This window comes from Stylophora pistillata, chromosome 4 (assembly GCF_964205215.1).
Source record: "Stylophora pistillata chromosome 4, jaStyPist1.2, whole genome shotgun sequence".
Taxonomy (NCBI): domain Eukaryota; kingdom Metazoa; phylum Cnidaria; class Anthozoa; order Scleractinia; family Pocilloporidae; genus Stylophora; species Stylophora pistillata.
This window is the reverse complement of record NC_142522.1, coordinates 19,123,027-19,138,998: the sequence shown is the minus strand read 5'-3', so window position 1 is coordinate 19,138,998 and position 15,972 is coordinate 19,123,027. Positions and strand designations below refer to the sequence as shown.

General features: G+C 38.6%; 2 protein-coding genes and 1 long non-coding RNA gene across 7 annotated transcripts in view; 1 reads left to right on the top strand and 2 right to left on the bottom strand.

Annotated features, from left to right (window-relative positions):
- Positions 1–2,134: 2,134 nt before the first annotated feature.
- On the bottom strand, positions 2,135–13,268 carry LOC111332744 (uncharacterized). 3 transcript variants are annotated; one of them, XM_088758087.1, is made up of 9 exons: positions 12,991–13,265; positions 8,586–8,893; positions 7,827–8,040; positions 7,092–7,139; positions 6,516–6,824; positions 5,803–6,156; positions 5,022–5,188; positions 4,497–4,590; positions 2,135–3,749 (listed from the first exon to the last, which is right to left on the bottom strand). In XM_088758087.1, exons 1-9 carry the CDS (start codon positions 13,067–13,069, stop codon positions 3,484–3,486), a joined length of 1,839 nt encoding a protein of 612 aa, XP_088614213.1. In that variant the 5' UTR covers positions 13,070–13,265; the 3' UTR covers positions 2,135–3,483. The 3 variants fall into 3 exon arrangements, with proteins under 3 accessions (XP_088614213.1, XP_088614214.1, XP_088614215.1); XM_088758088.1 differs by having other exon boundaries at positions 6,516–6,821; XM_088758089.1 differs by lacking the exons at positions 2,135–3,749; positions 4,497–4,590 and having other exon boundaries at positions 5,039–5,188; positions 5,906–6,156; positions 12,991–13,268.
- On the top strand, positions 10,210–15,154 carry LOC111332752 (uncharacterized). 2 transcript variants are annotated; one of them, XR_016000427.1, is made up of 6 exons: positions 10,210–10,386; positions 10,539–10,762; positions 10,846–10,872; positions 11,201–11,249; positions 11,859–11,938; positions 13,473–15,154. It is a non-coding gene; the product is annotated as an uncharacterized LOC111332752 (long non-coding RNA). The 2 variants fall into 2 exon arrangements; XR_016000426.1 differs by having other exon boundaries at positions 10,210–10,762.
- Positions 13,914–15,972, bottom strand: part of LOC111332766 (uncharacterized) — a 12,895-nt gene continuing 10,836 nt past the window's right edge. For both annotated transcript variants that reach the window (XM_088758085.1, XM_088758086.1), the window contains exon 10: positions 13,914–15,689. In XM_088758085.1, coding sequence (XP_088614211.1) covers positions 15,427–15,689 — 263 coding nt within the window. In that variant the 3' untranslated portion in view covers positions 13,914–15,426. The remainder of the gene's footprint in view (positions 15,690–15,972) is intronic.

Sequence of the window (15,972 nt, the reverse complement as noted above, 5' to 3'; positions counted from 1 at the left end):
GGATATTTTCATTAAACCTGCATGAGATCCTTTTATCAAGGCCTTGTTACACTGCGGTTTGAGTAAAAAAAAAAACAAACAAAACAGAAAAACATACCAAATGAAAACAAATTCCCTCAGGTGAAACCTCTCGCCGAGAGACCACGGGGAAATCATGAGATGATCATATACGAAATCATGAGATGATCATTCGTTGCATGCAATACCTTTTTTTGGTTTACAACTTACGATGAGAGAAACCATTTACACTTGCGCGCTGATTGGAACCATTACTTCTGTCACGTTATTTCTAAACTCTTTACCCTTACGCATAGCGCGTTTCCTGAAGAATTTTCTGTTTTTCTTCAGTTCAAATTAGTGACTGTATAGGTGTAAGAACGAATAGTGTACTTTTGAGATGAGTGTAAACCAGAAGTTTTTAAAACATGGGTGATTTAAGCATAATTTGTAATTCTCCTGCACAAAGCGTAGTTTCACAAGAAAGCTTTTGAGTTTTCGAACTCCCTGGAAAAGACTATTCAGCTTTGTACCTCGTACTTTTGACTGAATTGATAGGAATTGTGTTTGGCCAGAGTTAATAGAGGGAACTCTGGTTTGGCACAGCCAAACTCGTTTTTCTAGTAGGTGATGTTATAATACTAGAAATGAAGGATTAGGAGATGGGTTAAACTGAGTAATCCCTGTGAGGTAAGCACAAAAGAATTTTCTTCAATTCTTAAAAATGTTAAACATTACCTAAAAAAAAAAAAACAAAAAAAAAACAAAAATGAAATAACCGAGTAAACGAACAACAGCTACAATAGATTATAACTCAGTCAACGTTTTGCCCTTACTTAATGAGAATAGATCAACATGATGAAATGTTTCTCGAGTTGTTTGTTGTTTATTGTCTTAACTGTATACAGTCTTTATTGACCGATAACAATGTACAAAAGAGAGTGGACAGAGAGTAGCAATCAAGACTTTGGCTGCGATATAATGGATTTAACTTAAATTTTACTTTATTAGCTTCAGTCTTATTCCCCTGACGCTCACACAAAGTTTTTCATCAAAAATCTTTTTCATTTTTATTTGAAAGTCACGCACGTCGCGAAGGTGTTCACGAAATCAGTCACGTAGTCGTCTTCCTGTTTCGCCGATGTTATCATTTTGCAGTAAGTGCAAGTTATGTAATAGATGACGTTGGCGGAGATGCACGTGAAATGATCAGTGATCATAATGGATCAAATTATGTAACAGTTAGAGGTTTGCTTCATGTTTCATCGTTTTACACTTACTTATCCATACTATATATATATATATATATATATATATATATATCTGTATATATCTATACGATAGTTTAGATATATATAGATACAATTTTTTTGCAACCTTCACTCTCATTTCATTCAAAACTAATGACCGACGCAGCACTTTTAAAAGCGCTCGCGCACGATGCAAAACTTTTCCTTTCATTCACAATGCTGAGGAAATATCGGGATCCAAACGATCCATTATAATCACTGATCACTTCACGTGCACCTCCGTCACGTAATCTATTACATAACTTGCACTTATTGCAAAGTGATATGATATAATCTGCAAAACAGGAAGACGACTACGTAACCACCTCCGAGAACTGACCTTCGCGACGTAGAAAGCAGTGACAAGGACGCATCAAAACCAGTCGCTAGACACTTTAATCTACCTAATCATTCTAGGCAGCATATTGCAATTTGCGGCCTTTCCTTACATTTAGTTAGCTCGGAAAGCTGCAATACTCTTGAACAAAAGTTTATTTTTTAGATCGGCACTCTTAACCCTATAGGTATCAACGAACACTTTCATTCTACTGATTTATTCGTGTTTTTCTCGTTATCATGTTCCCGCCAGTAGCGTAGCTCCACTTTCTGGGTATAAATCCACACACAACCCCACAATTCCTCCATTCACTCTGAAGAAGGGCTGACGCTTGAAACGTCAGTTTTTTAACTCTTTGTGATGGCCAATTTACAGTTTCAACTTAGTTGATATAACCAATTTACCTTGTTACCCCCACCGACGCAGCATCACAGTTTCTTTAGAAACTTACCCTCTTTATCAATAAAGATAAGCACCCACACCGTCTGAATGAAATGATGTGAACTTCGAATCGAAAGATACCAAAAGGTTTAATAACATAAAATCATTGTTAAGGAAAGAACCGTGGCTGATCGCGTTGAAAGTGACGAAAACTTGCACGATTTGGCAGTCCGAGAACCTGTTGAGAAGTTGATTCGCTCATCGTAATTTGTGAAGTTTTGCTGGTTAGTAAAGTTTTGCTGTCCCGTTCTGAATAAAAAAAAGTTAACGAAAATCATTGCCAATGTCACCGGAATGTTGGTAAAGTGAATAATATGTCCGAGACTAGACTCCCACTGGTAAAGTAGTAAATGATAGCGGAATTCAACTGATGTGATCAAAATTTCCGCCGGTAAGACAAGAATAGTCCCAACATGTTAGCGGACCCCAACAAGGGATTAGCAAGTAAGACTGATAGGGACTCCGCCACTTTGCCAGTAAAGCCCTGAATACTCAGTTTAATATCTAGAACATAGTTGAAAAACTAACAAATGCAGACTAGCTAGTATTGATTACCATATAATCGGGTAATAAACAGTTGTACTTAAATTGTTACGTGCTACCCTCTTAAAATAAAGTCATTATCTTATCTTATCTTATCTAATGGTAGAAAATCCAAATAACTTGATACAAGTAGCTGCGACAGAGATCAAAGGGGTGGGTCCAAATTTTCTACACAAAGTGTCCAGGATCAAACGGGTGGGTCCAAAGTTTCTAAACAGAGTGTGTAGGATTATTTATTTTTTCTTACACGGTATAAATCCTTTTAAAAATAATTTATATGATATCATACTTTCTAAAATGTGCGCTAGCCTATTTCTATTTAAGCTTGTTTCAATTTTTAACAAAATTGCTATTTCCGATTATAAAAGCACGTCACTTTACTAGTGACTAACAAACGCCTTTCTCATGATAAAATGGCATTGATTTTGAAGCGTATCATGTTGTAAAACCAACGAACATATGAGAGACCCGTTACAAAACAAGAGTTACTTTTCAACCCTAGAGCAGTAAACTCGTTCAAGCTTCCAGTGACTAGCCAGTTTTAGTATATACTAAAACAGTGGATAGCGTTGAAGGCGCGCTCCGATTGGCTAGTCAAACTCCGAATATCCTTTGCTATTTACTTCCGAGCAACTCGGGAAAAAATGGCGTCCCGGTTTGCATCCGTGACAAGCGAAGAAATCACTCAAATCAATTTTTGGTGGTGAATATTATCTCACTGTTTTAGTATTTACTAAAACAACTATTCACCTCAGTGTCGGTGGTTAGCGGTGGATATTTACCTCGCCGCTTCGTGGTTCGGTAAATATCCCCCACTAACCACCTCTAGTTGTTAAATATAAGAAATCTTTATTAATCGCCTTTTACTTAAATAGCTCATCTTCTGGAGTCCTCTGGGCGTTTGCATTGTAGTTTTTGGTGTAAATACTTATACTTCATAACTGACTTGTATATTTTCCAACCTGCACGTGGCTTATCCTGATAGAAATAAACAGCAGAGCAGTTACTATTTACACTGAAAATAATCGGACCACAAATCTGATGGTTGTTCATAATGCCATAGACTTGAGCGGATAGCTTGTTTGCTCCACCATATGCACAGCGATCGACGTTTAGGTAATAATAGTGCTTTCCAGGCACTCCTGAAATCCATAAAAATAATTGGAAAATAAGTCCTGCTTCCTGTCCACTCAACCTAGATACTTTAACACTATATTACAAACGTTCTTACTGACCTACTCATTTATTTATCTTTAATTACTTGTGTTTGTAAGGAATTCACTATGACATATTTGTTTGAAGGTCATCATTGATCACTAGCATTCACTTCGGTGGGGAGCCCGAACATCCAGTTACAGAGAGAGAATGTTGTGAAAGCATAACAAGTGTGGTGCCTTTATTCAATTTAATCGTGAACTAAATTTGATAAAAACGGGCTAGTTTCATTAATTTTATGTAGGACCTGTTTAAATTGAGCCCATGTTGCCCATTTTTTCCCGTCTGTTGGCTTTCCAGTGTTTCTTTATGTTTTTTTTTTATCTAGAAATCCATTCTTGTCATGCTTATCTAGGATCCGTTGTAATGGCCTTTGCTTTGACTCTTTCATTCTCGACATCAGGGAACTAATTTTTCCTCCAGTTGCTGCATAATTCGTGGTAAATTAGCCCAGAGAATTTTTTGTGTAATCGAGCAGACACCAGATAACTTTGTCTACTCGTGTCACCAATCTACCGGATTATGCTAATCATGTCGAGGAGTTGAGAGCCCAGTTCATGGGAAGACTTAATAACAAAGGCTGCTGAAACACTGAGCTAGAGCACCAAATCGCATGCGCAGTTGTCGCTTTAATAGGATGAGTGGCTTTCCAAAGATGTAAAATTGTTACTTACTGCTTGAATTCATTTCGGGAATGTCATTCAAATGTGGCGACATTTTCTCTGTCAGTCCATTCCACGTAAATTCAATGCCATGCGTTGTGCAACGCTGTTATAAAAGTTCAACAAACGTCTCAATAATTTTGCAATTACAGTTGTTCGCATGTTTTTTTTTGTCATGAAATTCTTTGCGTAGCAAATGCCCATCATTAGAACTCAGCAGAGAAGAAAGACCGTTTAATTTTATTAAAAAAGGGGATGGGCATCTAAGAAAGTTATTGTGCTCCGTTGTTGGGAGGTATTACAAACTTAATTTTATCTAATAAGTTGATAATCGAAATTGGCCACCGTAAAGATTTTCAAAAGCTGGCGTTTCGAGCATCAAGTGGCTGATTTATTAGCTAGCTGTTGGACTGACTGACTGACTGGCTAGCTGATTGACTGAACGAGGCTTACTCACTCATAAACTGGGTGTATTTAATTGACTGACAAGATGGATAACAGATGAACCTACACTAACTTGGCTTCGATGAAATATACCTGTCCTGTGTCAGTGGGAATAAATGTGAAATCACAGATAGAATCTCTGACGGAACCACGCTTGCATATCCAGTATCTTAAGAGACTTCCTGGATATAACCATTGGTACATTAGAAAAGCGGTCAACGCGAGTGTAGTTAGAAGGCCAAATACAGTCAAGCACCGCACTGTGGAAGGAAAAAAAACACTAATAAACAAAGTTGAAAAAAAATGAATAAAAAATAAATCCTTCACTTTATTGTTTGACCGACTTAGCTATTAGTAGTACTAACAATGCGCACAAAGCAGCTCTTGGTTATCCCTCACCTTTTAAAGGGAGTTATCAGTCTCAGTATTGAAAGTCAGTCTATCTGTCAGTCAGTCCGTAAGTCGATCAGTTAGATAGGCTGGCAGACTGTCTACCAATCAGTAAGCCAGCTCTCATCCAGTTTTCAGTCAGTCAGACTGTCGACAGTCAGTGAACCCTATCGGTCATTTAGTCAGTCAGTCAATCGGGTAGGGCTAGCGCTAGCTGGCTGGGAGGAAGGCAAGAAGCTCGCAGCCAATTGGTCAGTCAGTCAATCAGTTACTCAGGTTTGTAGGACATCAGTGAACTAGTCAGTCAGTCCCATCGTTTGTCTGGGAATTTTTAAAAGTAGTGTGTCTGTTGATGATATTATACTGATGCCACATCAACTGTATCGCGGATTGCGCCTTGATAGAGTGAGGATCGGAACTGAAGTCGCAGAGTTTAAACAAGAGACCTTTAGTAATCGCGACATTTAAAGTATCTTGTACTTACTTCGCCTCGCCTTTTTTCGCTCTCTTCGCAGCTTTGCAGCCAGTTCCACATCGAATCGATTGTACATGTTCCCTATTTCTGACTTGATTTCATTATCGCTTACCCCAAGAACCATGCATACAAAACACTGAACCAGGTTGTAGTCATCGAGCTTTGATGCCTCCCTCTCTTCCAATGACATGCCCAGTAGAACACTACCGCCACCTAAGATCACGCGCGGAGGCAGATGTGATTCTGGGATAGCAGTACCAGGATGATCTGGGCTCACATTAGTATAAATTCGTTCTCCGGCTCGCACAGAACCCATGCACTTTACTTTGATAACTCCGATAACGCAAATAACATCAGTGGGATCTAGAACAGAAGAGTTACACGAAGAAAAAAGAAATAAACAAAGAAAGTGGGCGCAATCCAAACTTAGAAACGAACTTTAAGAATACAATGGCATGGAATTTCTTGAACATTATTGTATTTGAATACGCCTTTGGTTTGGGTAACGCAGGGGAAGGCGGCATTTTCTGGGTTACATATGCGTACAACCAGGAACTGAGAGAAAACAGGTCTGTTTTGATATATTTGGCAGTCTGGTACCTTCACTGTTTTTTAATGTCGCCAAGTCGAAAGAACTTCCGAATCACTCTTAACGCCAAGTTCATTACTCTAATTGGATGGGCAAATGTATTATCATTAAAGTAATAACAAATAAAACAAACCGTTTTGACTTATGGCTGGTGTGGCCTCAAGGTAAGCTGACCTGCTAATGACTCCTGCCATGAAAGCTTGTTTTCCATTTTGGCTGTTTAAAAGCTGTACGCATGCTGTCCCATCGTCACTTTTGAAGAACCCGAGTACGTCACCTTCGTCAAATTCTTTGTACAAATCAGGATCCTTGACCTTAAAGTGATATCCAATATCGGCTCTTCCTTCATTTACTTTCAAGTTGCCATATTCTAAACTTCCAATGAAAGCACTTTTCGCTTCCAAGTGTTCACGTACGTTTAGGTTTTGAAAGGAACCATCTACTGAAGTCAGCAACAAAGAGACTCAGTATTTCATGGATTTACAATTAGGTTGAACTTGTCTGCGCACGCTTTAGCGCATTATAGTACGGAAAGGAATTTGTAATTACGAAATCTCATTTTTTTTCGTGATTCGTTGGCAAGGTAATTGGAATGAAATGAATTAAAGACAAAATACTTTATGGTAATTTAGTGTGAGTGGTTTGACCTAACTGAAAATGAAAAAAATGTAACTGAATGTTAAAAAGTAACAGGTAAAACCAAACTCACATTTCGTTGGGGTTGAGCTTTCTGTGCAGCATTCTTCTGAAGAAGAATCTGTTAAGTTGGAAAAGCGATGGGTGTAAAGAATCTTTATTTACTTCAGTACTTTCTGTCTGCAATTTTTAATAACACTTTGTTTTCAGTTTTGAATGAAACATAGAGATGCACAGTTTCGTCGCGGTGAGTGTAAAACCGAAAAGACAATGAAGAAAAAAACACAAAATCAAGTGTTAAGCATCCAAACGAGCCTGGATCAATGTTTTGCTGGCCTCTCGAGATCCCCATCATAGACGTTTTTTTGACTAGTTATTGTCACATTTGGTAATACGGTAACAACCTTTTTTTAGCTCAGATCTTCCCATTTTCAAATTCCTACCTACTTATTAACTCATCCCCCAAATACCAAAAAAGTGCAACCTCAGTCTAGTAACTCTAGTCTATCCTGCCAGTTGTGAAAATGCGACCCCATCCGGCGGCATATCCCCATCAGCTTATTAGTAAAACGTATCCCCCCGTTTCTGTGAACGATGAAAGGTAAAGTACAAGTAAAATCGAATCATTTTCCTTGAGACTATAACCTTTCATCACGCTATGACTTGGGTCTTGTTTATCACAAGGAGGAGAAGGAAAGTCTCGGGGAAATTTTCGGTTCGTGCTTGTGGGATTGACCTTCTTAAAGTAATCGGAAAAAAAAAAAAAAAAAAAAGATAAGTGTCTGCTTATTACGTGGATTTCACTAACCTTCGGGGGATTTTCTCTTCCCGGGTTGGACGGGCTTGGGTTGACTCCTTATCAAGAATGGTTCACTACAAAACTCACGAGTGGTTCCGGAGAGTGCGGGTAGCTTCACCACAAGCTGGAAAAGGTTTGCCTTTTTCGTGTCTCCTTTTTTCAACTGATACAAAGGAGTTTTTGGGCCATAATATTTACTATCCAGATCAACTGAGAATAATTTCTGTAAAAATCACACAATAGAAGTGTAAATGTCCCCAATTACACTGAGTCTAACCGGCGTATGTGTGAGGATTCTTTGTTTTTGCCGTGAACAACTAACTGCTTGTGTATACAGCAAGTAGAATTTCAATTTACTAAGATCTAGTTGTAAAGTAGTAGTTTTAACTTCGCAATTAACTATGTATGAAAAGACTTCATCTATGTATACAGCACCTCATCAAAACATAAGATTCGCCACAGTTGTGCCCATCGTAAGCGCAATGCGAGAATTTCGAGCCCCTTCAGGAGAACCCGGTTCAACATGGAAAAGTCCTTTAATTCCTTTATAAAATATTTCTCAATCACCCGCGATCCTTACATATCACAGCCATATTTCTTTTCAGACACATAAACACACCTATGTACTCACAAGAGCGGGGATGATATCGCAGTTATTTTGTGACGCAAACTATAAAAGCGATTCAAAAGAGAAAAAACCAAACCAAAACAAAAAACATATAATGAAAAATCATTCAAAACAACTTCAATAAATGAAACTCATCTTACTCTTTCGCCATTATGTCCCTCCAACTTAACTGGCAAACTCACTCGTCCATTCCTATCTTCGCAAAGTTCAGCGGCTTGTTTTTCTCGCATTACCCAGACATGTATGTTGCTGCTATCGATTTCCACGGGAGACCAAGCCTCTATCTGGATGACACCTTCTACTACCCTCTGTTTTGCTATTCCTCCCTTTCGGGATTCCTTTTTGTTAAACTCTTTCTTTTCTTTCAGAGTGACGAAGCAAACTTCTGGTTCGCTTTGGAAAGCTTCGCATTCAGTGGAATTGAAAAACTCTGCCAACGCCTCAGCGACTAGGAATGGGAAAATATTATAGTGAAAAAAAGATGTATGTTAAGTGGTTTTTTTTTAGGGCATTTCTTTAGAGCACATGTCACGAATTATTGGTAAAAACAACATTTACAGCTTTTATAGATGGGATCAGTTTATGAATGCTAATCAATCATGTAAATTTATTTCCTTTGTCCTTATTTACCGTGCATAAAGGATGTTACTAAAACTGGTAACGAGGAACAGGAACGGGGAACGGGCAACGGGGAACGGGGAACGGGTGTACATCGGCAACCCGCCTGAGAATTTAAAATGGCGGAGTCACAGGAATGGCTCCGACCTGTAATTGGATGATAAGAGTAGTAAAAGTTTCTAAGAGTTAATAAGTTGCATCTTAACTCCTTGCATGTGAGTATTGTTTAACCGTGTGTCTCCAAGCGGAACAGGGAAATATCAATGCGACTGAAAACGCCGATGTGTCAAACAAGAGATGGTTACTTACATAACGAAGGAGGGACCTTTCTAGTTCAGCGATATTCCGGAGAGGAGTAAGTCAGCTGCTGACTCGTTCCGCTGGCTAAACTCATTTAGTCAGTGCAGACTCAGTTCAGGTGGACGACTAGAGACTGGAGCCATTCCTGTCTTTCACCGCTGGCAGGAATGTCTCCGACTCTTGCGTTTATTAGTTTTCTTTTTTTTTTTTTTTTCGGCGAAATAAATTTTAAACTGAAATAAAATCGAAAGAGCTTTTTATTAAGTTCTTCTTAAGTTGAACATTACAATTCTTGTGAATGGAGCCCTCATAAATTAATACAGGGCCATGTGATGTCTAAAGTTTAATGCAGCAAGTGCATGTCACGTTTCGAAAATCACGCAATGTTACGTGACGCTCCGAGCGATCTTTTTAACTTACTGTATGCTCTGCTGGAGAAATGTGGCTTGGCCGCAATCGAGGGAGTTTTCTTCGTGGAACATTGACTGGCAAGAGTACCATATCACCCCATATATTAATTATGCATTCAGACTAGTAGATTTTGTTTTTGAAGTTTTGTCGTGAAAGACAAAAAAGTGGAATGCATAATTATTGTATGGGGTTATATGGTACTCTTTCCACATTGACTTTCTGGGAAAATTGTTCACATGAAAGACAAATCCATTCATCGGGCTCCTCGTCTATTTTTGCACAACACCGAAAGGAAGAAAGTCGCGGATTACTCTAATTTTGCTTGGCAATTTTTAACAACTCTACTATACCTGAAGAAAGGAAATACTCACGTGCAAGGAGTTAAGATATAACTTATTAACTTTTATTATTTTTTTCATCCAATTACAGGTCAGAGCCATTCCTGTATTTAGGAGCGACTAAGTACAGGAATGGCTACAGTCTCTGGTCGTTCGCCTGAACTGAGCCTAGACTGACCAATTGAGTTTGGTCAGAGGAATTTGTCAGCTGATAACTTAGTCATCGCCGGATCACCGTTGAACGACCTCGCAGAACAAGAAAGGCCCTCGCTATGTAAGTAACCATTTCTTGTTTGACACATCGGTGTTTTCGCTCGCATTGTTATTTCACTGTTCCGCTTGGAGACACTCGGTTAAACAATACTTACGTGCAAGGAGTTAAGATGTAACTTATTAACTTTTACTATTTTTATCATCCAATTACAGGTCGGAGCCATTCCTGTATTTAGTCGCTAGTTTTGGCTCGACTTCGCGAGCGAAGATTAAAAAGGTTGTCCACGTTGACATCGGCTGCAGGCACGTTCGTGGCTGACCAGACCGATGCGGGAAAGGCAGATCCGCGGGCGGAGTAAAGGGAACTAAAAGGGTCTGGCAACTAGTTTTGAGCACGTGCTCTTCGAACGCGATCGTCGAAGCAAAAAGCATGGACGGTAAGTGTAGGTTTTATTGTAGGATTCTACTTTGAAATGTTCAGTGCCTCATAAATTTAGTTTTTGTCTGGCACAAATTGCAGGTTGTAAGAAATCAAATCCTCGGAGAGGTGAGTATCTTACAATTCATGCACAACATTTGAACAATCAACTCAGAACTACAAGCTCGCGGTATTTATTCTTATATTCATAGAGTAATTGTACTGCATGGTAATGAAGTTTACCTCCAATATCTTCACCGTTACAACCTAGCAATATCAATAATGTTGTAAAGCAAACAGCTGAATGACTTTCACAGTGTAAATATTATTGTAAGCATTAGCGTGAATGTGAATTCATACACCTACATTCTTGAAGACATAACTCATGTTTTCCTGTTAAATTAAATGTTATTAAAAGTTCTGTCAATGTTTGATTTCTCTATTGTTTACATGGAAGTTTTATGGGTCGATACAAAGATGTGTTCCTGATGTTATTTTGCGGTAAGGTAAGCAGATATCTGCATGTAGTAATTTTAATAACTAGGCTGGTTATTACGTTTCCTAGCTCATTTCTGTTAATCTAAGATATTACCTCCTTGCTACTTATCTGCAAAAAATGCTGTTGGGAAATGCAAACAAGCAACACACCCAAACTCTGCCAAAAGATGCAGATTTCAGGAAGGAAAAATTAAACAAAGAGAGACGTCAGAACAAATGGTGGCAGCCATTGCAGAAATGTTGACTTCGAATTCTCGCCTCGGAATACTAGGCTTCGTGGCTTCGCCTGGGCAATAGTTAGATAAAAGCGAGTCGTCTAATTTCTCTGCAAGCGGCGACCTAGCGACATCGTTTACTCCGCCATTCTGAATTCTCAGGTGGGTTACCGCTGTACACCCATTCCCCGTTCCCCATTCCCCGTTCTCCGTTACTAGTTTTAGTAACATCCGTGCATAAAGGTATGGTTTAAAATATTTTAGCTCTCGAGTCACCGTTTAGGGCACACTTCTGCCTATCTGTGAGGATAAGAGCTCACCTTCAGGGCCCATAGGAGATCTTCACTGAATGTAACTGATTCTAGACTGAGTTGAATTAGTTTTTACATTTTTCTTTATCAGGCCTCGAACGCTTGAACAGACGACAACCTCTCCAGGCATGCCAAATGAAACAAGAATCCTAATTCAAAGTTTGCATCACGGTAAGTTTATCATGTTTAGTAGTTTCGCTTAATTTTGTTCAAATCAATCGTTGCAATATGGACGAGAGTTGCATTAATCAGATGGAAGCGACGGAGAAGAAAGAGAGCAACTTAATCTTTTAAAATGAAATGTAAATCCAACCATGCATATTTGTTTGGTGGGGAGTTTGCACATAAGGTTGGTGAAAAACAAGAAACAGAATTTTTTATTAAAATTTTGCTACAGACTTATTCGGAGCACTTGATGCGATTTATTGTTCGTTCGTATTAGATTGTTGAAATGCACACGATTTGATATAGATTCTCAAACCGTGAATTAAACATTATTGTGGACAATGCATGAATTCTTGAACGGGAGAATATTCCTTTTGTATTTTGCTGAGATTATAGGATGCGAATTTGATTTTTAAAAAAAAAAAACGAAAAGAAGAAGAATGAATGATAGGAAATCCATGACGTAATTTTCAAAGTTTATAGTCCGTGTTATATGCAAATTGTAAAATATCGACGAGCAGTAATCAATCGATCCCCCAGATGTAGCACAAACTGAAGGCGCAATTCATGCGATATCTGACCATAATCAACTGCCTGAATAATGATACGAAAATAAATCTTGTTCTGGCTTCTGAACAAACTGATAGAATTATAATTAGTTCAAAATGCATTGAGCAACTGAGCCGTGACAGTGACCCAAACATTCAAACTGAATTAGTCGTCGTTTTCGAAGCCGGAAGCCTGCGCTGAATCGTTAGCTGTCCGTCTCCACATTAAACAAAGACATGTTTAAGCCCGTTACTACATTTCGTTTGCTGATGCGAGTGAGGCCTTGTGCATTATACATTGAACCTTAGTAAGCCTGTTTTCAAACAACTAGTAACTTATCACAAGCGTGAGAGTACAACACGTCAAAGGCGCAAAAGTACCGATTGCTTTAAAATCATCGATCTAGCTTTCACGCGCAGAAGGTGGTGCCTCACAAGCTACTATTAAGTAATAAGGAAATACAGCTGGTAGACACGATCATAGTGTTGGCAAACAATGAGATTACTTACCAAACTGATCGTCGTCTCCACCGGGTAGGAGAGGCTGTGTCAGTTCTTCAAGGTCTTCTTGTCTTCCATTACCGTTCATGTTTGTCTACGAGCCTCACTCTTCCTTGTTTTCTGACAAAAGCGAAAGATTTGCAGCTTCTTTGTCAACCGCCAATCGACTGCTTTTACCAAACAGGAATCTTAACAACCAAAAAATCTCTGCTGTATCGACGAACTATGTATTTTGTAACTTTGAGCTATATTTGGGTTTCCCCTTCTGCTCTGAAACGAGGCTTTTAACTTCCTGCCTTGTTGCTTTGGTTACACAGACCTTAATCTCATGAAAGCCATGTGACAAATTGTAACTTTAAACCTGGCTAGGCTTGGCTAAGGATTGCTTACTAGCCAAACGATATTAACTTACATACTGGATGCGATTGGAAAACATTCTTTCGTGTCTGCAACCCAGTGCTCAATTACAATCAGTTTGTTTCCTTCCTCAGCTCACACTTATCAGAGCACTGGAAGAGACGGCATATCAAGATCAGCAACATTTGCGAGCGTGACCATGGCTTGATATTGCGAGTCACGCGTCAAAAATGCGAAGAAACTGGATTTGGTTCGAATACTCAAGGAGAGGCATGATTTCCTCTGTTTGACATTCTCCTTTAAAGAAAAATGCAATTAATTTTTTCCCCTTTTCTTCCTTTCATAGTTCACTGCTGCCTTCGATTAACTAGAGCCGGGAGCCCACTGCCGAAATGAGCTCTTGGCTGTAGTCAATATCCTTAAAAGCCCATCAATTGTAGGTTTAAACATTAGTGCCACCAAAAAAGGGTCATTGTACTTTTTTAGCGCCATCCTTTAAGTCATCAGAAAGTTGTAGGTTCATGATTAATAGGAAATGGAGACAATTCGTCTGGGAGTGAAGCGTTTCTATACACTTTATTACCAAAGTATGATTTTATTGGTTTATTCAAAACTCGAAATGACAGAATAATCACAAGATGCTTTAGACATAGATGAACATAGCTATCACGTTTTCAAAAAAATTCCTTACAACATTCCGTTTCCCACTGAATGAAATTAATAAGTCTTCGAAAGAAAACAAAGTAAAGTGGTTGTTTCATACGAAGAACGGCAGACTCCTTGATCTTTTAAATATCAACGCGCATAATCTGCGCTCAGTATCACCTATCTACTCATATGTTACCGTGACTGTTTTTTCTGTCTACGAAAATCTAAAAAGCACGCTGTATAAGTATGTAGGTACCTTAATTACCAATATCCCAGTCAATCAGATCACAGAATGCAGAAGGAAACAATCTTTCTTCTCATTAAGAACTAGTTCTTGAGCGCAAAAACATTAAGTTTTAAGCTGCGATATGCAGAAGGAACCGAGAATCAAAACTGTCTCCTGAAATCCTGAAGGTCAAGGAAAGCTATCTACCTAAGTACTTCAACTTGAATCGAATCACTACCTAACGCCAGGGCGAATCGAACTCTTGTATATTCTTTGTTTCCAACTAGATGTAAAACTCAAGGACCACTACCAAAACTCATCTACCATTTCATGAAGGATAAAATTCTCAGGAATACAAGGCCTTCAACGATATCAGCTTTGATAAAAAGTAGCAATGCTCGCAAAAATCTTAATGGCTAACCCAAGAAAGTTGGAAAAAAAATTAAAAAATAAACTCCTGAACATAAATATTTTTCCATGGAATTGTCGAATTATCATCACCGGCTTGAAAGATAAATAACATGGAATGTATGGGTCAATTACATTTTAGCTCCAATCTCAAAGGAGATGTTTCATTGTATGCCCCATAAATAGTGTAATTCTTATCTATATTATCAAAAAGTACTTAACAAAAGTTAACCACTTCTCGTCTTCAAAACATAGCGGCGTCCGAAGTCAAATTTTCAGGGCATTTAAAGACAATTTTCGAAAGCTAGGGTCACATTTTAGAATTTTAAAACGCAGTCTACGTCCTAATCGTTTCCTTAGCTGTTTATAATCAGCGGAGAGCAAAGTAAATGTTCTCTAGAGCACTAATTCTCGTTTAAAGGGTATACGACACGGTCTGTTAATCTTTAAAAATTTACCCTTATTATTTACAAATTGTTCATCTGCAGCCTACGTCAAAAGTCTCCATCCTGAGCTATTCTTCTTCCTCTTTAGTTTCATCTTTACATAATTATTTGTTTTGTTCTGAAGGTCTTTCAACTGAGTGTCAAGGATAATCCCGGATTACTTGGTTACCTGCGTTTTCCCGCGCTTTAAGCAGGTTGCCTGTTTTTAAATCGAGCTCTCGTCGGTTAAAGATTATGCTTATCTTTGTTCTGATTGATAGTTGTGATAACTTTGGTTTGATGTTTTCTGAACTTAATTGAAAAAAAACTGCGCATGATTTACCAAACTTATTTTTTTGGTTTTTGCAAAGCTGACGGTAATTATTTAAAGTCCTCTGCAGGTGTGCATTTAAGATATTTATGCAGCTCTGAATAATACTCCACTGACTTATACATCTTCCAGCCTTTGTGAGGCGCATCCTGGTAGTAGTAAACAGCAGAGCAATTAAAGTTTGCAGAGAAAATAATCGGCCCACAAATCTGTTTGTTGTTAGAAATTCCTTGAACTCGAGCAGACAGCTTGTTTGCTCCACCATGGGCGCATCGATCCCAATTTAAATAGTAGTGGTGTTTTCCGGGTACCGCTGAAATCATATTGATAAATCAAATGGGTTATTTATCATATTAAATGGTAGTTGATCCAATGGTAAAAGATAAATTGCTTTTATCAACTGAGTTGATAATCTAAGTTGGCCACCGTGACCACAAAGGATTTCCAGAGCTGACAATTTGAGCGTTAACTCTTCGTCAAAGCGACACCCTCGAAACATCAGCTGTTGACCTTTGCAGTGGCCAATCCACGTTATCAGCCCGGTTGATAAAAGCCAAATTACCTTATTACCCCAACCGAAGAGCACCACAGTTTCT